At 44.8% G+C, this 22,123-nt stretch overlaps 1 protein-coding gene across 5 annotated transcripts in view; it reads right to left on the bottom strand.

The window, feature by feature from the left end:
* Positions 1-22,123, bottom strand: part of CCDC9B (coiled-coil domain containing 9B) — a 229,332-nt gene that overhangs the window by 165,599 nt on the left and 41,610 nt on the right. For 4 of the 5 annotated variants that reach the window (XM_033951784.1, XM_033951783.1, XM_033951786.1 and 1 more), the window contains one exon: positions 9,732-9,836. In XM_033951784.1, the coding sequence (XP_033807675.1) occupies positions 9,732-9,836 (105 nt within the window). Of the gene's footprint in view, positions 1-8,647; positions 8,771-9,731; positions 9,837-22,123 lie in introns of all 5 variants that reach the window. The other variant, XM_033951788.1, reaches the window with a different exon arrangement.

Below are 22,123 nucleotides of genomic sequence, written 5' to 3'. Positions count from 1 at the left end.
GTCTTTTGACCTGTTTCCTAGTATATGCTGAAAATGAAATAATTTGTCCTCTCATGGTTGCCTTAAAAGCATCCCATATTTCCATAGAGATTTCTTCTGTGGTATTAAGTTGGAAATATTCATTCATTTTTAATTTAAAATCTTCACAAAATTCAGCCCCTCTCCATTTTTTGTCTCCACCCCTCCCCTATGCTCTGGCATCTCTCTCTTCTCCTTTCCTTCCTTCCCACTCCACCCCATGGTCTGACATCTCTATCTCCTTCCCTTCTCTCCTCCCTCTCCAGTATCTGCCTCCTGTCTTTCTCCTTTGGTCCAGGCCTCTCTCTTTCTCTCCGTCTTTCTTCTGTGAGGAGATCATGTTGATCTTGAACACTGAATAATTCTTCCACATTCTCCATATCACTGTACTATAGTCTGGTCCAGCAGACTGCTTCGGCACTATTACATGGGTAATAGTAAATTCATTATGCATCAGCTTTCCACACAGAATGCCACAAGTCTCTATTTCTTGTGCTGTGTTTACATCTGCCAGCAGCAGAAACTTGCGAGACAGATCCCTTGGCAATACTACACTTCGGAGCCCTTTGACCATCTGGTTCTGTATGGCTGCAGGCTTTAAAGCTCTGTTTACTGGAGGAGACTGTCCAGCATACATAGTTGCATCACTCTTAAGGATCTGATCAGAGATTACATTAGACAAGGTGGTATTTTTAGGCATGGAAAAACAGGACATGTTCTCCTCAATTTGCTCAGATGCCTTCAAATGCCCTTTAATGTTCGTCTGATCTTGGGCTAAATCTTGCCTCCTGAGCTTATCTTCAAAGGAGAGCGGAGTGAGAGCCATATCAGCAGTGAGATCCGTTTTGGGCCGCATGTTGTGCAGGTCTGGACTAAGGCAAGTTGTAAGCTTCCTTCCATCGCTGACCTAACTTCCATAAGTCAGCAACGGAGGGAAGCTTACAACTCGCTGCTCTTGCTTGCTTCGGGCCTTCCTCATTGCCGGGTCCTGCCTTCACGGAAACTGAAAGTAGGCAGGACCCGGCAGCGAGGAAAGCCCGAAGCAAGCAAGAGCAAGTTGTAAGCTGACCTGTCTCCTATAGCGAACCCATGCTCCAGGGCGTGTGCATGCCGACTTCCCTTCTCTTCCCCCCTTGGGACTTGACTTCCGGTTTCGGAGAGAAGCGGCATGCACTTGTTAGAGCCCCGGAGCATGGGTTCAAGTCGCTTGCTGGCGTTAAAAACTAAAAAAAAAAAAAAAAGTCAGGCTCCTGCGATTCAGGCTGTGCCGAGTCAGCCCGGTAAATCTCCAAGCCGGTGAGAAGGTTGTTTTTTTTTTTTTTATGTTGAGCGGAAGGCAGCAGCAGGATTGCGATCGAGATTACAGCCGGGTGCTCATCTAAATTAGCTGGGCGGAGCGCCCGGCTGAAAGGCCCTGGGGAGAACACTGCAATTGATATTATTGTAGATGGATAAATAGGATAAATAATTAAAAACTCATACTGACTAAAATAGAAATATCTTTGTATATTTTAAAAAACTATCCTATTCCTATACCAAATATTATTAAATTATATCAATTTCCTACAAATATATAGATTTAAGATACATCACAAAATTAATATAACTCTTAGGTGTTATTCTTATACCAATAAATCTAGAAGAATTATAATATAAATACTTCCCAATTAAAGAATTCCTCACAATTAAATATTTAATCTATTAAATCATCTAGTTCATAAGGACTACATATTCTACACATCCTAAAATTTTATGCCCAATTATATCTCTTTAAACTTCTATATATATAATTAACATTTAATAATAATTTAATTAAGCTCTCATGCATTCATTTACCGCTACCAATTCAATCATTACTTATACTTATTTTTCTTAGGAAAAATCATATGTCATAAAATTGATAACCCTATAATGAATTATTTAACCCTTTAAACTATCTCATATGAATTGATTGTGACATATAATAAATAAAGATATATTCTTCAAAAATAATTCTTGGCTCATAAATGAAAATTATTTCACTCCATTGAAGTCTGGGTTGGATAAGAACCTAAATATGAACCTCTCCCATGATACACATTCCTGTGCCAAGTTGCATTTTAAACAAAGTAAGAGGATGTGAAAGAGAATTTTGAGGTCTGAAACCAATTACAAACATTTTTATCCATATATGTTCTATCCTCACTAAACCCCTTCTTCCACGCTCAAGAAGATAAGACCCGTCTGAGGAAGCATTCAAATGTACACGGTTATAAATCCTCTGTATCTTGAGTTGCATCCATAAGATCATTTGGCAGAGTTACTTATTCTGTTAAGCATTAATTTTAAGTTCTGAATCCATTTCATAGACATTTAAAGTCTTCTTAGTTATCCTAAATGCCAACTTGTTACTTAATATATAGCTATGTAAGGAACACCTTGAAGACTTCCTGCAGACTTAAAATGACGATCCTATCAGACTTCCTGTAATTCATCTGTCTGAGAAGAATCTTTAGTACAGGAAGTATATGAGAGGGCAGATCCTATCCATTTCAGATTCGATAACACATATTCCACCTTGTTTATCAGCTTATGTAATATCTCATAGCTCATTGGTAAATTCTCTCTATTCAAAGATTTCGTGGTAGCCTGAGTAGTGGTATCCCTGCAACATTCAATAATCGAGGGCCTGGGCTTTCAGGAAGGCATAACGAGACAAGGCACTAGATTTAGATATCTGCTCCGCAGCACCTTCTGCACAGATTTATTTAAATGCCAACTTGTTTACATATTACACATCTTGTATGAAATGATTATTTTGCCAGACTTCCTATGTTTAATCATCAGTAGGAGGAAGTTCAGTAATCCTGGTATGGAGGTTCTAATGAGAAACACTGCTCAAAAATCAGTATCATCCCTTTCCATTCCAATTTATTTCATGTTATAATCAAATGGAGAAACTGTAGCAAAAAACACCTTAATAAATATTTCTGGTAAAATGTATTAGGTGTTAGATTGATTTGTCGCTTTAAGATCTTTTCCTGAATCTATATGGAGCAGATTGAATATAGAATTTCCAGTTACAGTGGTACTGGTTTGCGAGTGTTTTGCAAGATGAGCAAAACATTTGCAAAATCGGTGCCTCGGAAACCAAGTGTAGCTCGATTTACGAGCGCCCCCCCCCCCCCCCCCCCCGCGATCCGGCACCCTCCCCCCCGCGATCTGGCACCCTTCCCCCGTGATCTGGCATCCCCCCAACGCGATTGGGCACCCCCTGCCGCTTCTTACAATCATCTGGGCACCGGCATGTTCTGTGTTTGGTGCCGGTGCCCGAAGATCGTCCTCCTCTTCTGCTGGGCCTTGAGCATATTCATTGTGGATATCCTGAAAACCTAACTTGGCTGCAGCTCTCGAGGACTGGAATTACCTACCCCTGCCCTAGAGGATCCTGGAGGTCTCCCAAAAGTCAGGTCCTTAGCAAAAGAAGTCTGCTCCTTCTGAGAGAAAAAAAAAAAAAAAAAAATCAGTATCCCAAGAGACCCTCGGGCGCTGGGATGAGAGAGGAGTAGAGAGGGACAAAACTGGCACCGAGTGGGGCGGAACTGGAGAGGACGTCGTTGTCAACCCCTCCCTCCAATCCCCGGAGCGGAAGCGGGACCACCAACCGCATTAAGAAAAGCCATACATAGGGCTAAAAACAGAGGAAAAAAATCAGCTGGCGGCCCCACAGGGCAAAAACCTGTCCTTGTGTCACCAATACAGGGGCAAGGTCAACTGGGGCTATAGAAGGTGCTTCCCGCCAAAAATGGAGCTGCAACTGCTACAAAAAGGAGCTCCAGAGGCCTGCAGCGGCTATGAGGTCTGAACTGCCCCAGCCGCTAAAGCAGGCAAGCCTGCAGCAGCTGTAAGGGAGTCCCCAGTCACTTCAGCAGTAAGGGAATCCTTTCTGCCCTGTCGGCAGCTGGGGAATCTCCAGCATGGGTGGTGGAGGAATGGGCTTCCCCGCTGTCAGCTGCCGGCTCGCAAGGCACTCGAGAAGGGGATCCCTGGACGCCAGCACCTGATGCCGAGGAGGATTCCCCTTTGCAGCAGCCTGCACCGCTCGAACATGCCTTGCGTCTGGAGCACTTTTTCCCTTTCAAAGTGCTCATTACGCAATATGCAACCTAGATAGAAGTAAAGTGCTGGTTAGCAATAAAAAACAGTAAAATACAGTAAAGTTAAAGGGAAAGTACCCTCTAGACCGGCATAGCCTCGGGATTTGGGTTTTTTTGTTGTTTTTTTACTTCAGAACTGGCTCTCTAAACCGGAGGCCTGACCAGTATCAGTAGCCAAGCTGCAGTCGAGGCACCTCTACAAAAACTTGGGGAGTGACCTTGTCCTATGCCTTAAGTAGTTCTGAGGAGGGCCAGCTTGGTTTACCTGGACAGGTACAGGTGATCAAAGTGAGCAAACATGAAATAAAAAAATTCAGCTATTACACTTTTTCACATTGCACCAGGATTTACTAGTTAGAAAAACCTGTTGATAGATAGGGCCTAATCCAAGAGCAAGTGAGAATGTGGTATTGGTAGCTAAATATATGAAAATTAGATAAGCTGGAATAAAATAATCAGAAATACAAAAGTTCAAGATAGAGAATCTAAGTTAACATATTGATTTGATACATGTCTCATGTGCTTGAGGGTACAAGAAGACAGGCTAAGACATTTTGTGATTGATAACTACCATACCAAATTTACCCCAGATGGAAAAGCTTAAGTTTATAGGACTTCTTTGTTTTGAAGAGTGATCAGCCTGAACTAGGCCAATCCTCAGGGAAATGTAGGCAGACAGGAGTTGGCTTTTGACCTGGTATCCACATACCAGGGGGCCCTAAGGTTGCCATGACTTGAGTTTGCTGTGGGAAAGACAGATCGAAACCATATGTGTATCATGGTATGTATTGATCTAAATTTAAGTGTTAGTAAGTTAGTAAGTCAGTAAAATTGCATAATAGGGAGTTTATGTAGCTATAGGTAATAAGTTAAGTTAACAAGTAAGAATATATTTTATTTTGATCTTCATATATCTGAAATCCTGAAGAGATCCTGATAAGGTTACAGCTGGTGTTTGACCTCTGACCTTGAGCAACTTTTTTCTACTCATAGAACTGATGGGAGGGGGAGCTAACTGCTCTGTCCATCTTTTCTTTGTTGAGTCTTAGTGAGACAGAAATGATATTCTCAGTATAGAAAAGACACACTGATTTTTACAGGAAAGGATTTAAAAAAGCTGAATAGTTTTGTGAGTATATTACAATATCTGTCTATGTATTTCTTCTTTTTATAAAATATGTAAGCTCAATGTGAGAATGTAACTTTTTAGATATAAGAATGTTATTTGTGACACGCCTATATGAAGCTAGCCTTATATGGAAACAAATAATGTGGACCAATTAGATTGCAGTTGGATTGTAACGAAGGAATGTCGTCATTTAGGATATATATGGATGTGTAACTGGTAAAACGTTGGAATTTATTATGAGCAAGGCCAGCTTTTGGCTTCTGTAATAATTCTCATGATGCAAATGATAATCAATTGATAATTAATTTATAATTCTTATGATCTAATATTGATAACCAATAAAAAATAATATTTTGGATTTTATATTTTGCATCATTTTTGTCATTTCATTTTACAACCCTAGAATAGCTACAAGTACGCTTGTGTGCAATTATCCTGATCAGGAGATGGAGGAAGGGGGGAGAGACCCAACTCGAGACCCAACGGGTTTGACACCCCCCGAGTTCGGACTAGAGAGTTGCGCGGGGACAGAAATCCTACCCGTCCCTGCCAAAATCTCACCTGTCCCCGTGAGGAATCCCTCCATCCCCACCCGTCCCTATAAACTTCAGAAATAGTTATTTCATTTAATTACTAGTCTTTAAGCCCGTTACATTAACGGGTGCTAGAATATATGTCTTTTCTTTTTTCTTTCTATCTATCTCCCCCTCCATTTCCCTGTGTAGTGCTGTCTCTGCTTTCTTCCTCACTTTGCACTCTCCAGCTGTAACATTACTGCCTCGCTTTTTCTCCTGCAAGCATGTCTGCTCTCTTTCTCATCCCCAGTCTCTTTGCTCTTTTTCTCTTCTTGCAGGGGTCTCTGCTCTACTTTCTCTATGTGTTCCTTATTCCTGCAAACCTCTATGCTGTATTTTTTTCTTTGTATGCTCCTGATCTTGTGTTTCCCTGTAGGTATTTATTCCTATTTTTTTTCCTTCTTCAGTCTCAGCTCTTCTTTCTCTGAACATTTCCTACCTCAGTCTGTCTAATTGCAGCTCTCTTGCCCTTTGGGAGGGGGGGTGGTTAAAGAGTGATCCATAGTTGTTCCTACTTCATAGACTGCCACCTTCAAAGTAGCATTTCTTGACCCTTAGCAGTAGCCTTTTGGTACTGCTACTTGGGATCAAGCTGAGCTGGTGGGAAATGGGGCAAAGGGAAATCTGATTTAGGGTATGGGGTCTCCTGCTCCCCTTTCCCGACAAACCTGCGACTCCAGCAGCGTGTGCAGCACTCTACACACGCTGCTTCGGGGCCTTCTACTGCCCTGATTTAGTCTGGCATGTCCCTGATGACATCATCAGAGACACGGCAGAGCAAATCAGGGCAGTAGAAGGCCCCGAAGCAGCGTGTGTAGAGTGCTGCACACGCTGCTTGAATCGGCGTTTGGAGTCGGGACCGCGAAGAAAGTAGCAGCTGGAGTCTTTTCTCGGCGCTTCCCTTCCCGCCCTTTAAGGTGTCGCCGTGGCTCCTCTCGATCCCTGCCAGCGTCGGAAGCCTTCTCAGACGCTGGTGCAGCTCGTGAGAGGAGCCGACAGGAGAGCAGGATGTCCAGTCCTTCCGGCAAGTGTAGGTAGGTTCTGGGGATTCGCGCATGTGCATTCCTGCGGCCACAGACCTACTGATCATGGAAGCACGCCGATAGGAGTGCGCATGCGCGGCTAGCATTTATAGGATGCTACTGAATTAAAGGGTCTGGTAGAGACCCATTTACACATAAGCAAAGACACTTTATTAATTTGGAAATATTAATTGGGAAGAATACATACTTTGTAAACGGGTTGCTACCAGAGCCTCTAATGTAAATATAAAATAGAAATACTCAACTGATGAGGACCCCCAAGCTTTCAGCTGAGGATTTCCTCTGCAGATGGCTGGGGGTCCCATTTGCCAAGCTTGGAAGGCAGCAGTAGCGTCCCTGAGTCACAGATGCTGGCACCTCAGTGGCTCATGGATGCTGCCAGCTACTGCTGCGCTTGGTGGAGGGAAGTTCTGGACGTCTCTAGAGGAGGTCCTCTGCTGGCGGTGCTTGGGGATCCCCACCAGTCACAGCAAGGGTGAGCAAGTACTTCAACACTGTAGAAATAAAACCAGAAATGTATTTCCTTTCCTTTTGGACACAATACAAAGACATCTGCTATATACATTTCCCAAAGCTAACATATTTTAGTCAATAAATTCTGTTTTTTCCCTTTGTTGTCTGGAGATTTATTTTTCCATAAAGTTGGTCCCAGTTTCTTTTTTCTGCTTTCCCATCTTCTGTAAATTCTTCTGTTGCTATCCATTGGTTCCTCCTACCATGGTCCAGCATTTATCCCTTTCTCATCTTTCGCCCCTGCCCACAAGTCCCATGCCCAACATTTCTCCTTCTATCACCCCTCTCCAGCACCATGCCACATCTCTCCCTCCATTCCCTTCACTACTATGTCCAACATTCCTCCCTCTTGCATCCATTTCAATCTGTCCGTTCCACCACAATATTTCTCCTTCTCATCTGTACCTCACTCCCTCCCTATGACCAAAAATTCTCCTTTCTTCCATTTCCCATGTACACAACCATCTCTTTCCCTCCCTTCCTCTCTCCCAAGTTCATGCCTTATGTGTCCAAAAACGCATTCCCTCCACCACCTCAGCAACTCTTTCCCTCCCTTCCTCTCTTCCAAGTCCATGCCTTCTGTGTCCAAAATTGAATTCTCTCCCCCGCCTCAGCATCTCTTTCTCAATAACGCACTCCCTTACCCCCATTTGTGTTCCGCATTTGCCTCCCAAGTTTGACCTCCTTCTGTATCGCATTTGCCTCCCACGTTCGTGTCCAGCCCTCATCTGCCAACAAATTACCAACTTTCTCATCCGGCTCGTCTTCTTTTTCCTGCCTGCCCTAGCACACATAGTCGACCGGAAGTCTTCCCCGATGTCAGCGCTGACGTCGGAGGGAGGGAGGGCTTTGCTTAAGCCCTCCCTCCTACGTCAGCACTGACATTGGGGAAGACTTCTGCTTGGCTATGTATGCTGCAGTAGGGAAGGTAGGAAAAGAAAATGAGCCTCACGGCTCGAGTTGTATTGAACCCCGCAACCCTAGGGGGTGTCCACACGGGATCCCCACGACCCGAAGGGGGCGTCCCCATGGGATCCCCACGACTCGAAGGGGGCGTCTCCAAGGGATCCCCACGGGTCCCGCAGGATTCCCATTGTCCCCGTGCAGCTCTCTAGTTCGGACAGACCTCGAAACAGGACCCATCCAAGCTCCGACCAGCACCAGAAAGAGGACCAGGAGCCCTAAACAAATTCCAACAGCCCTAAACAAGGGGAGACTGACAGTTCAACTTACCATCTGCTTGGAGACTGAGCAAGACTGGTTTAGGAGAGGGAGCTTCAGCTCCCAAAGTTTGGTCTCAGTCTTCACCTGCTGGTCTCAGTGAGCTATTACCCATCAGTCAAGAACTGTACTGATCTAGAGAGGTGACAAAGAACAGATGGTTTGCGGGGATGGGGCCCGAGCTCATGGGAACGGGGCAGAGATGGGGAAAAATTTTTTACCATGTCATTCTCTACTCCTGTGTATATGTTAAGAGAGAGTGTTAGCCACAGAAACAGAGAATGGATGGCCTGATTAATTTATGATGAAAGAGCACACAGGATGTTAACCTATGGTTGATGGAGATGACATCAGGTACTGGCACAGGGATGGAACCCCAGGAATAGCAGGAGTGAGGATTTTGCACACATAACTGGAGAGAGAAAAAGATAGGGAAATAGGATCTGATGTGTACTGATAGTTTAATTGTTCCTTATGTAGTATCAGACGGTAAATTGAAACATGCTTGCTCTAGTTCTATAGCCCCTCAATCCCCCCTACCCACTCGGCATTCAAATGCGAAAGTGCTGCCACTACCACCAACAACAGGGTGACAAGACAAGATATGAGACAACAGGCCACCCATAACAATAAGGATTCAGGCAATGGTTGGACAGATATATCAGAAGGAACAAAATGGATATTTTGAGGGATGATAGTTATGTCTGTGCTGTCATCTTGGGACAGTGACTACTATAGTAGTTTACCTGTTATACTTCTCTAAAGGTTTTCATAAGGTTAACAAAAAAAATATATCATCTAACTCAATTTAAAATCTGAGTACTGTTTTTTCACTTTTTTGGTATAGATCTATTATCACTGTTTCTGAAAAACTGCTGCCTTTATAGCACTTTATAGTCCATCTCAGACTGATTAGTTTGACATTTTTATATAGGTTTAATCTTCTGATTTTGGCAATAATTTATATCATGTTCCCTACAGGGTCAAACAGCAGGAGCTAACCCTCCACATTGTGTTGTTTCTCAGCCTCAAAAGTTCAGTTGTGATACAGTTTAGTCAGTCTTAAAAGAAATCAGAAAAAAAACTGATGACTTACTTTGGGGTACTTGGTGACAGTAATGGTAAAGTTGTCCTGCTTTTGTTTTCTTGTGGTAACTGCCATGCCTTCTTGTTCAGCATTTCTTTTATCCTCTTCTATTTCCTATAAAAATATATTTCAAACAAATCTAGAATCAATTAGGTTTACAAATACAGTTGTCCATCTTAAAGCAAAAGCAATAGCAGACTGTATTCAGAAACAGAATTCTAGCAGATCACATCTCCTTAATGGACGCGGGTGAATGGACGCTCAAAATCCCTGACGAAGCATTATAGCGAAACAGGGAGCCCTGTTGGATGATTGTGGAAGTGTTGCATTGGATATGCTTTAACTAGCCTTCAGCTGACTTCCCACGGAGCATTTTTTGTTCCTGCTTTCTAACCCCACGACTACGTCCAAACAGCTATCTATTCAGATAAGTGACTTTTATGACATTATTTATGAAAAAGTATTTGAAAATTCAAACAAAATTTATCAAAAGAAATGTGTGACTCTGAATATTAATAGAGTTTAAAGGAGTTTTTTTGACCAAGGATGTGTCTGCCAGTTTCAAATTCTGTCTGAGACTGGCTTGTCTATTTGGGAAGCTTTTTTTAGAGCCCCTGTTAGACACTGAGGTCTTTTTCTCCTTTTTTCATAGATTCTGAGACGTAGCCCTGGTCTTTGAGGGGTGTTTTTGTGAATTTATAATTTTTCCAGTTACATGTTATTTGTTGAATTGCTACTCCAGTTAATATGAATAAAAGTTTATTATTATGTGATGAAATTTTACTTTTTGCTCTCATTGTTGTACCAAGAACTTTAATTTTTAAGCTGTTAAGATACCATCACGTTGTAGAAATTTGTCAGCTTGCCAAAGAAAATCGGAGCCTCAAATGTCAGGATACAAGAATACACATCGTGCTTGATTTTGCTAAAGAAACTGCAAAACTGAGAGCAGTGGGGGCAAGAAATGGACTGTTATACCCAGCAGTAATGAAGGTTACTTTGGCAAACAAAACTCAGAATTTCACTGACCCTATAAAGCTGCAAGAGTATTTAGAGGAACTTGAACAGCCAATGTCTTCCTAGTGGAAATCTTTTTGAAAAGTCAAATATTGCAAATTGCTATTTACAATTTACTAGCTCTTTGTGCTTATGATATAGGAAAATAATTTTTATACCAATACTAATTTACCAATTGGAATATAACAACAGGATTGTTTGTGTCTTTGGGGTTTTTTGTGTTTTTTTTTTTAACTGTAACGGACCACGAATGGCACGAGAATAGAAGCTGACTGAACAAATTCTAATACTGTCAGAGATGAAAGACGCGTCATGACATATTGGTTTACAACTGTCACAATTCTTGAATGGGTTTGATACCTTTTTGACTGGAAACGCGAGATCTCAATGCTCAACCAATGAATACACACTAAGATGGACTTGATTAGCTAACTCTGACGTGTAGCGCGTAGGAAGAAAGCAAATAAAGAACAGTGATGTGTTTTCTAGAACGGAAAGACGTAGTTGATCTACTTTGATATCAACTAATTGCATTCTCTTTGTAAGACTCGTAACCTCCTCTTTAACTTCTTGTATATTCTTTGCATTTTCCAATACTATCTCTTTTATCTGCCGTAGCTCTTCTAAAATATCCCTGTTATCATTTTCTTAGAAACATAGAAACATAGAAAGATGACGGCAGAAAAGGGCCACAGCCCATCAAGTCTGCCCACTCTATTGACCCACCCCATTGAGTGCTAGTGACCCAGTTCCTTAACTTGACCCTCGTAGGGATCCCACGTGTATGTCCCATTTATTCTTAAAATCAAGCACGCTGGTGGCCTTGATCACCTGCACCGGAAGTTTGTTCCAGTGATCTACCACCCTTTCCGTGAAGAAATACTTCCTTGTGTCACCACTAAATTTCCCCCCTCTGAGTTTGAGGGGGTGCCCCCTTGTGACCGAGGGTCCCTTGGGAAAGAATATATCGTTTTCCATCTCGACGCGACCAGTGACGTACTTAAATGTCTCAATCATGTCGCCCCGTTCTCTGCGCTCCTCCAGGGTATAGAGCTGCAGTTTGCCCAGTCTTTCTTCGTATGAGAGACCCTTGAGTCCGGCGACCATCCTGGTGGCCATCCGCTGGACCGATTCAGCTCGAAGCACATCTTTCCGGTAATGTGGCCTCCAGAATTGCACACAGTATTCCAGATGAGGTTGGTAATGGAACCTTTCAGGGGGTTGCCGGCTCCATCTTTCTTCTTTTAGCACTTCCTGACCCTGTTCCCACTGAATCGTTTTTATGCTACTTACCCGATGCCATTGTACAGTCAGATTAACTCTTTTGATGTGATTCACGATGTTTTTGATAGCTTATACCGCTGCAATTAGCCTGTCTCTACGGAGCTAATCATTCACCCGACCATCTTGTTACGTCTCCAAGCCATGCCCCAGTTCTTGGAACTTTGTCACATTGGTTTCACTCTGGGTCATATCACTTCTGTTATTGAGAAAGACATGGAGAAAGCCACCGCTTGCCCTGAATCGGTAGAATGGAATATTGCTACTCCTTGGGTTTTGGCCAGGTATTAGTAACCTGGATTGGCCACCGTGAGAACAGGCTATTGGGCTTGATGGACCATTGGTCTGACCCAGTAAGGCTATTCTTATGTTCTTATATTGACTCATCTCTGACTCTACTACAGCATACTAAACGAGTCTGGTCTTCTGAATCTAACTGGATGGGTTCTGACGAACAATGGTTATATATTTTTTTTCAAACATTCCCTGTGACCCACCATGTCCACCAGTCTTTTGCAATCATTATTTTCTTTTGTACAAAGCCTTAGGAGCATTCTTATTAGCAGATCCTCTAGACCAATGGTCTCAAACTCAACCCCTTTGCAGGGTCACATTTTGGATTTGTAGGTACTTGAAGGGCCTCAGAAAAAATAGTTAATGTCTTATTAAAGAAAAGACAATTTTGCAAGAGGTAAAACTCTTTATAGTTTATATATATATATCTTTCCTTTTGGTCAAGTCTTAATAATAAGTTTCAAGTTTTATTTAAAACTTTATTTAAAACATGGAGAGACGCCGCACTACACCAAGGACACGGACCCGAGACAGAGGAGGTTGCTGAGGAAAGGGAAGTCTGCTATTGTGGTGGGAGACTCGATCTTGAGAGAGGTAGATAGTCACGTAGCTGGAGGAAGGGAGGACCGGCTAGTGACTTGTCTCCCAGGGGCCAAGACACGAGACATCACTGATAGGATCGAGCGGATCCTGGACGGAGCAGAGACAGAAGAGACTGCGGTGATAATCCACGTCGGAACGAACGATGTGAGCCGGAGGAACTTCAGCATGGCCATACTGACTGACCAGTTCAGGGTCCTGGGACGAAAGCTGAAGCGGAGTACCCGGAGGATTGCATTCTCAGAGATCCTGCCTGTACCGAGAGCAGATGCAAAGAGACAAACAGACCTCCAGGCTGTGAATGCATGGTTGAGGAGATGGTGCCAGGAGGAGGGCTTCCACTTTGTGAGGAACTGGACGTCCTTCTGGGGAAAGAGTAAACTCTACCGGTGGGACGGCCTGCACCTGAGCACAGCGGGAACTAGACTACTGGCAGCCAATGTGAGAAAGGAGATCGAGAGGGCTTTAAACTGAGGAGAGGGGGAAAGCAGACAGCTGATCTGATGTTGACACTTCGGACAACGGTATCCAGAACAGATGCTGAACGGGATGACTGCAAGAAGGAAGTAGAGAGACCGGTGGATCCTATGATCAGACAGCGAGGGAAACATCAGGTAAAGGGAGCTTGCTGGGAGGAGACTAAGGGGCATGGAGACACAAGGGGACTGGGTGGCACGAGGGCGAAAGCTGAGGGCAATATAGGGGTGCCACAAGGCGAAGGGGATCAAACTAAGGCTCAAGGGATGATAGCCCAAGAGGGGGCAGGTAGGGCTAGAAAACCCAGAGGAAAAGCGGGGAAGTGGGGTGGCGGGAAAGTGGGGAAGCCGAAAGCTACGAGGGTAAAGGCTGATGGCAAAGCAGAAGCACAGGAAACAGGAGAACTGCCCATAATTCAAGGGGAGGCGGCCCAGGTAAATGCGGAGATGGAGGAAAAACGACGGGACCTGCGGTGCTTATACGCAAATGCAAGAAGCCTCATGGCCAAGATGGGTGAACTAGAGGTCATAGCCAAGGGGGAGGACCTGGATATAATTGGAATTACAGAAACATGGTGGACAGAGGAGAATCAATGGGATGTGGCGCTGCCGGGGTACAAGCTCTACAGGAGGGACAGGACCCACAAAAAGGGGGGAGGCATAGCAATATATGTAAAGGACTCTATCTACTCGGTCGGGATGGATATGGCAACGAAGGCAGAGGGGCTGGAATCACTATGGATCAAATTGCCAGGAAACAAGGGTGCAGGCATAAAACTGGGGCTGTACTATCGCCCACCTGGTACGCCAGAAGGAGTCGGACACGACTTGGAAACTGAACTGAGACAGGAATGCGGGACTGGAAGTGTAACAGTGATGGGGGACTTCAACTACCCGGGGATAGACTGGAGTACGGGTCACTCCAACTGCACTAGAGAAACAAGATTTGTAGAAGCTGTGAGGGACTGCTTCATGGAGCAACTAGTCAGGGAACCGACGCGAGGGGGTGCTACTCTTGACCTCATCCTAAACGGATTAGGGGGGCCTGCAAGAGAGGTAGAAGTGGGAGGACCACTAGGCAACAGTGACCACAACACGATCAGATTCACATTAGAAAGGGGGACACCCATAGTAAGAAGGACCGCAACAACTGCGCTCAACTTCAGTAAAGGGAACTATGTTGCTATGAGGAAAATGGTGGGGAGGAAGCTCAGAAACATCTTTAGGATGGAGACTGTAGGAAGCGCCTGGACCCTATTCAGGGACACCCTGCAGGAAGCACAAAGAATGTACGTCCCCAGTTTCAGGAAAGGCTGCAAGAACAAGCGGTCAAAGGACCCGGTTTGGATGTCAACAGAAGTAAAGAGGGCAATAAATGACAAAAAAGTATCCTTCCGGAGATGGAAAAAGGACCCAACGGAGGAAAATCACCAGACGCACAGGAAATGCCAAAAGGAATGCCACCGAGAGGTTAGAAAAGCAAAAGGGAAATACGAAGAGGGGCTGGCCAGGGAGGCGAAAAACTTCAAGGCATTCTTCAGTTACGTGAATGGGAAGCGACCAGCGAGAGAGGAGGTGGGGCCGTTGGACGATGGGGATAGGAAGGGAGCGATTAAGGAGGATAAAGAGGTAGCTGAGAGGTTGAACACGTTCTTCTCGTCGGTTTTCACGAGAGAAGACACATCTAATATACCGGACTTGGAGGAGCTCATGAGTGGGGAACAGGCTGAAAAATTGGAGCACATAGAGGTAAGTAAGGAGGATGTCCTCAAACAGATAGACAGGTTAAAATGCGGCAAATCACCGGGCCCAGACGGGATCCACCCAAGGGTTCTGAAGGAACTAAGACAAGAAATAGCGGGCACAATCCAACATGTTTGCAACCTATCCTTGAAAACTGGAGAGGTACCAAAGGACTGGAAATTGGCAAATGTCACACCCATCTTCAAAAAGGGATCGAGGGGTGACCCCGGGAACTACAGGCCGGTGAGCCTGACTTCAATAATAGGGAAAATGGTGGAAGCTATGATCAAGGACGGCATTTGCGAGCACATCGAGAGAAATGGCCTACTGAGAAAAAGCCAGCACGGATTCTGTAAGGGAAGGTCATGCCTAACAAACCTTCTGTACTTCTTTGAGGGAATAAGCAGTCGGGTGGACAATGGGGAACCCATAGACATCATTTACCTCAATTTTCAAAAGGCTTTCGACAAGGTGCCACATGAAAGGCTGCTTAGGAAGCTGTGGAACCACGGGGTGGGAGGGGATGTGCACAGATGGATCAAGCACTGGTTGTCGGGTAGACTGCAGAGGGTCGGAGTAAAGGGCCAATATTCTGACTGGCGGGGAGTCACGAGTGGTGTGCCACAGGGATCGGTGCTGGGGCCGTTACTCTTCAACATATTCATCAATTACCTAGAAAAGGAGGCAAAGTGCGAGGTTATAAAATTTGCAGACGATACCAAACTGTGCGGCAGAGTTAGGTCCAGGGAGCAGTGTGAGGACCTGCAAAGGGACCTGGACAAGCTGGAAGACTGGGCAAACAAATGGCAAATGCGCTTTAACGTGGAAAAATGTAAGGTCATGCATATAGGGAAAAAGAATCCGTTGTTCAACTACAAATTGGGGGGGGCATTGTTGGGAGACAGCGGTCTTGAGAGGGACTTGGGTGTGCTGGTGGATGCATCACTGAAGCCATCTGCACAGTGCGCAGCAGCCTCAAAAAAAGCCAACAGGATGCTGGGCATCATAAAGAGGGGCATAACAACCAGGACGCGGGAAGTCATCATGCCATTGTATCGAGCGATGGTGCGTCCACATCTGGAATACTGCGTTCAATATTGGTCGCCGTACCTCAAGAAGGACATGGCGGTACTTGAGAGAGTCCAAAGGAGAGCAATCAAACTGGTAAGAGGGCTGGAACACTGCCCATACGCCGAGAGGTTGGATAGGCTGGGGCTCTTCTCTCTGGAAAAAAGGAGGCTCAGGGGAGATATGATAGAGACCTTCAAGATCATGAGGGGCATGGAGAGGGTAGATAGGGACAGATTCTTCAGACTGAAGAGGACAACAGGTACGAGGGGGCATTCGGAGAAACTGAAGGGAGATAGGTTCAAAACAAATGCAAGGAAGTTTTTTTTCACCCAAAGGGTCGTGGACACTTGGAATGCGCTACCGGAGGAAGTGATCAGGCAGAGTACGGTACAGGGATTCAAACAGAGATTGGACAGATTCCTGAGGGATAAAGGGATTGTGGGATACTGAGGGAGGTGCTGGGATGTATCACAGGTATAGAAAGCTAACCAGGTAATAAGTATAGAAACCCAATCAGGTCGTGCATGTGCAAGACTGGAGGGTTAGGACTTCGATGGGAAGCTATGACTTAAATGGGAAACCAGGGTGGCAAGGGGACCCCCTCTGGGGATTCAGACAGGTCTTGACCTGTTTGGGCCGCCGCGGGAGCGGACTGCTGGGCGGGATGGACCTGTGGTCTGACCCGGCGGAGGCACTGCTTATGTTCTTATGTTAAAAAATGTAATAGAAAGCGATGAACAAATCAAAAAATAAAACAACTACAAATACAAGAGACATATGATCAAGAAACTGTTTTATTTTACTTTTGTGATTATGATAAACATACAGAGGGTCTCAAAATAGTACCTGGTGGGCCACATGTGGCCCCCGGGCCGCGACTTTGAGACCACTACTCTAGACTGAGTATCTTTTTTATTCTTCTCATCTGGACACAAATACATTAAAAGTGCAAAAAAAAACCCACTATGTGGAATCCCTCGACAGAGCACAATTGTGCTTGCATATGGGGGCCAGGCTGCGGGAAATGTTTGCTCGGGAGGGGGGTGTCCCTCTCAATGTCTAGCATTCATGCTAGTTTGCAAGAGTTACAACCAGCCATGTAGCCCGTACCTTGAGGGCAACACCTGGGGTGACCCCATGTGCTTGGCTGAGGGAAACGCATTATAGGGTGACATTACGCGCCTTTTACACTTGTACACAGTTGTATTATAGTAAGGGTCTCCCTACACCACTGTCATAAATGTGGGTCGGGGGGACACACTTTGGGACATACCTTCTGGACCTGCCCCATTATCCAGCGCTTCTGGAGGCGTATAATCTCTTACACGTCCGGATTAATTGGGAGAGCCCTGTGCAGTACCCCAGCCCACTTTCTCTTGGATTTGCCTGAGGCTTTTGGCCATTTGCCTAGGGGACCACGGGCTCTGTACAGGAAGATGAGTTTACTGGCTAGGAAATGTATTCTTCAATGCTGGACGGTCCCTGACCCTTCAGCGTTTTGGCATTGGCAGAACCAGTTGCATCAGTTGGCCATCTGGGAGGCACGAGATGCAGGAGGGGCTAGGAAGCAAAAGATGCTGTTCTTCAATATCTGGGAGCCATATCTGCAAGCCTTGCATCCAAAGGGCCACAGTGCGATCTTAAGATGGGTGTCCTAATCTGGGCGCTCGGATAGTCAGGCTGGGAGTGTACTGGCGAGTACTGGTGGGGCAGGATGGAGAGTACCATGGGGGGGGGGGGATTGGGGAGGGGGAGGAGTTTGGAAAGTTTCTGGACCTTAGACACGGACAGGGTAAGTGGATTTTGGTGGGGGGAGGGGGTGGTGTGGCATTTACGGGGCTCATAAGAGTCCAGGGCCTCGGAGTGCCTTTCCGCTCTCCTTACTCTCGCTCGCTTAAGAAGAGTGGGTTAGGGGGGGAGTTTGGTTGATGTTCCTTTTCTTTTGTCCATGCTTGTTATACTATTATATATGATGCATATTTGTTTGTACTGAGCACCTTGGGGGTGCATTGGCATTGTATTTGTTGTTGTTTGCATCAATAAAAATTGTTTGAACCTAAAAGTGAAAAAAAAAAATCAAAAACACTAAAATCAAAACCAAAAACAATACCTATTCACCTTCAAAAAGGAAGACAAATGCTCATCCAAAAACCCGAATCATTCGTTGGTTCTCAAGGAGCTCCCATGGAACTTGATTTGCCCTGCTGGGCATGCCCCTTTCGCCACCCTACAGCTGCACATCATATGGGAGCTGTCTTAAGATGTTCTAGGGTGCTTATTCATGAAATCAATGCATGCACCCAAATACCAACTGAACTGGTAAATAGCAGGAAATCAAGGATGTGTCTAAACTCCCTTTCTTTTGCCTCTGATACTGTTTCACATTACCAGTGCTGCTCCCCGATTATTGAAATTCTATATTTATTTATAAAATTTATATACAGCCTTTAAACAAAGCAGTTTCCAAAAAAATGAAACATACATAATTGCAGAATATAAGACAAAATTGCAATCCTAAAATTAGAGCTAAATTGCAGTACCATAAAATACATTTTCTTTAAAAAATAAAAATATATTTGCACCCAAACAATGCCCAGGCAATTAATAAAAAAGACACTTAAGAATCCACTTTATTGACTCAAACAGAGTCAAGACAGAAGCTACATCTACCAGGAAATATATTAATATGAAGGCTGAGCAGCTCTACAAATAGGCATCCACAAATAGCTTGGTTTTCAACAGCTTTTTGAAACTAAAACGGTCAGAGCTTAATCTTAGATGTCCCGACAGCTTATTCCAAAGTGACATTCCAGCTACTGAAAACTTCTTAGACCAATAGTCTCAGGCACCATCTGAATGCAATACAAGGTATAATCTTGCACTTACCACTTACTCAGTTTTGCAGAACAAATATCTGTTAGTTCAAAACATTTTAATCACACTACCTTTTGGCCTACAACAGTATTCCCCTTACCTTATCTCTGAGCTCTGGCTAACAATTGTATTCCATGGTTACCACACTAGTGTTATCATTTAGCAGATGTTAATTCTACAAACCTATATATGTTGCCCCAAGACATGGAACCTCAAGATAACTTCTGGAAAAATGGATATGGGAATTATACCTCCATCAGATCCAGGGATCTCCATGTGCCACTGAACGCACCATCTCTATGTTGAAGCGGGACACTTTCAGCACCGCATTGATTGCCTTGAGGTACAGAATCAGTCTCCAATCTTTGGAGCCTTTCTTTAGAACGATGAAGTATATCGAGTATCTCCCAGAGCCTGAGTCTTGTTCTGGAACAGGTTCTATGGCTGCAATATCGAGTAATCTGCAGACTGTGACCAGCATCTGAACCGCCATCACAGGTAATGACCTGCCATTCTGCTAGAAAATCCAACAACCCCCCCCCCCTCCCATGCATGGGAGAACATAAGAATGGTTGCTGCTGGGTCAGACCAGTGGTCCTTAGTGCCCAGCAGTCCGCTCACGGGGCAGCCCTTAGATCAAAGACCAGTGCCCTAACTGCGTACTTTCTGGCTCAGCAGGAACTTGTCTAACTTTGTCTTGAATCCCTGGAGGGTGTTTTCCCCTATAACAGCCTCCGGAAGAGCGTTCCAATTTTCTACCACTCTCTGGGTGAAGAAGAACTTCCTTATGTTTGTACAGAATCTATCCACTTTTAGAGAGTGCCCTCTCTTTCTCTCTACCTTGGAGAGGGTGAACAACCTGTCTTTATCTACTAAGTCTATTCCCTTCATTATCTTCAATGTTTCGATCATGTCCCCTCTCCTCTTTTCAAGGGAGAAGAGGCCCAGTTTCTCTAATCTCTCACTGTGCGGCAACTCCTCCAGCCCCTTAACCATTTTAATTGCTCTTCTCTGGACCCTTTTGAGTAGTACTGTGTCCTTCTTCATGTACGGCGACCAGTGCTAGATGCAGTATTCCAGGTGAGGGCATACCATGGCCCAATACAGCGGCATGATAACCTTCTCCGATCTGTTCGTCATCCCCTTCTTAATCATTCCTAGCATTCTGTTCACCCTTTTCGCTGCTGCCACACATTGCGCGGATGGCTTCATTGACTTGTCGACCAGTACTCCCAAGTCTCTTTCCTAGGGGTCTCTCCAAGTACTGCACCAAACATCCTGTATTCATGTATAAGATTTTTGTTACCGACATACATCACCTTAAACTTATCCACGTTAAACCTCATTTGCCATGTAGCAGCCCATTTCTCGAGTGCGTTTGTCACGTTGCAGGTCTTCACCATCCTCCTGCGTCTTCACTACTCTGAATAGCTTCATATCGTCTGTAAATTTATCACCTCAATTGTCGTACCAATTTCCAGGTCATTTATAAATATGTTGAAGAGTATGGGTCCAAGCACCGAACCCTGCGGCACTCTACTCGTGACGCTTTTCCAGTCCGAGTATTGTCCATTTACCCCCATTCTCTGTTTTTCCTATCCGCCAACCAGTTTTTAATCCATGTGAGTATTTCACCCTAGATTCCATGGCTCACAATTTTTCTGAAAATCCAGATATACAATATCAACTGGCCTGGCGTTAGCACTGCTTCTTTACAGGAGCCATTGTATGACACTCTGTGGACAGCTGTCGTCGAGAACCACTGAAACATGGTCTGGCAGATGAAGATGACTGTTAGCCCAGCTTTAACTTGCTGGCCAATGTCAGCAAAGGCCTATGGGAGATCATATTCATATCTGATCTTGGGTCATGTCAGTGCAAACAGCCAGATTTTCCCCCAGACAGCCTAAATTACATCAGTGCTTAAAGGTAACATAGGACTTGGTACAGCTAAGAGGTGCTAAAGACAGCTAAAATGTGCTAAGATGTGGTAATGTCTGGTGCTTAAGATATACAGTAATCCCAGGTGCATGATTTAACACAGATAGTTAGGTTAATCAGAAACCATTCAGAGGAATACTGGAAATTCTCCCTCTTTTCTTCTCCAATCTCTCACACCCCACTCACCTTATTCACCATTGTTTCAAATGGTTTACAAATTATAAACAGAAAGATACTGGGACATACAATAGTTTCTATATTTAGAATAAGACTCCAACCTATAAAAAAACCCTCTCTGCAACACCCCCTCTCTTCTCTGTCTGGAACATCACCCCTCCTCTCTCCACAACTGGGGAAGCAAAGCGCTTGTTAAAGGCATCCGCCATGGAATAAAGCCACGCCATGGTGCGAGCACATTTCAAGGGACCCTCAGGAATCTCCAAATTGTCCGTAAGAATCCAAACGAGGTAAGGATGATCAGGAAAATAGGCAGATTGTGGCCTCTGGTCACTCACGAGGGAACATTCTGCAGTGGCAGACTGCAACTTTAATTCCTGGAGAGATTCAGAGATCAAATCCACAAGATGCACGTGCTAGAAAAATCTGTGTATAATGGGATCCTCCCCCAAATCAGGGGCTCCGCACCTATCCGTATCCTGGAGATCTGCCAGATCTACCACATCTGAGGCTACTGCAGTGCTCCCCTGTGAAAACAGAAGCATGAGAACTATATCAGACATAACCGTGGACACTACCGGTTTACCTGCTGGCATCCACGAGGGGTGACAGGAGAGAAGACACTGGACCACCGAAACAGGGGTCCCTGTTACGGCACTGAGTCTGGTGGAAGGGAAACAGGCAAAGACTTTCTAACCAAATATGCATGATAAAGCATATTAATAAAATCCAGAGAAAACTCAACCTCTGTGGCGGAAGCTGACCCCTGCGCACTAGGTTTGGACTATTTGGAGAATTTATGGGGTTTTATCTCCTGCGAAGTGCTTGCATTTCACTGAAATGTCACCTGCGCACTCCCGAGACCCCCCTCCCCCCGGCCATTTTTCCGGGGGTCGGAAAAGATGGCGCTAGAAGACTCTCTTTGGA

This window comes from Geotrypetes seraphini, chromosome 7, assembly GCF_902459505.1.
Source record: "Geotrypetes seraphini chromosome 7, aGeoSer1.1, whole genome shotgun sequence".
Taxonomy (NCBI): Eukaryota; Metazoa; Chordata; class Amphibia; order Gymnophiona; family Dermophiidae; genus Geotrypetes; species Geotrypetes seraphini.
The sequence above is the reverse complement of the archived record's forward strand: the minus strand, read 5'-3'. Positions and strand labels throughout refer to the sequence as shown.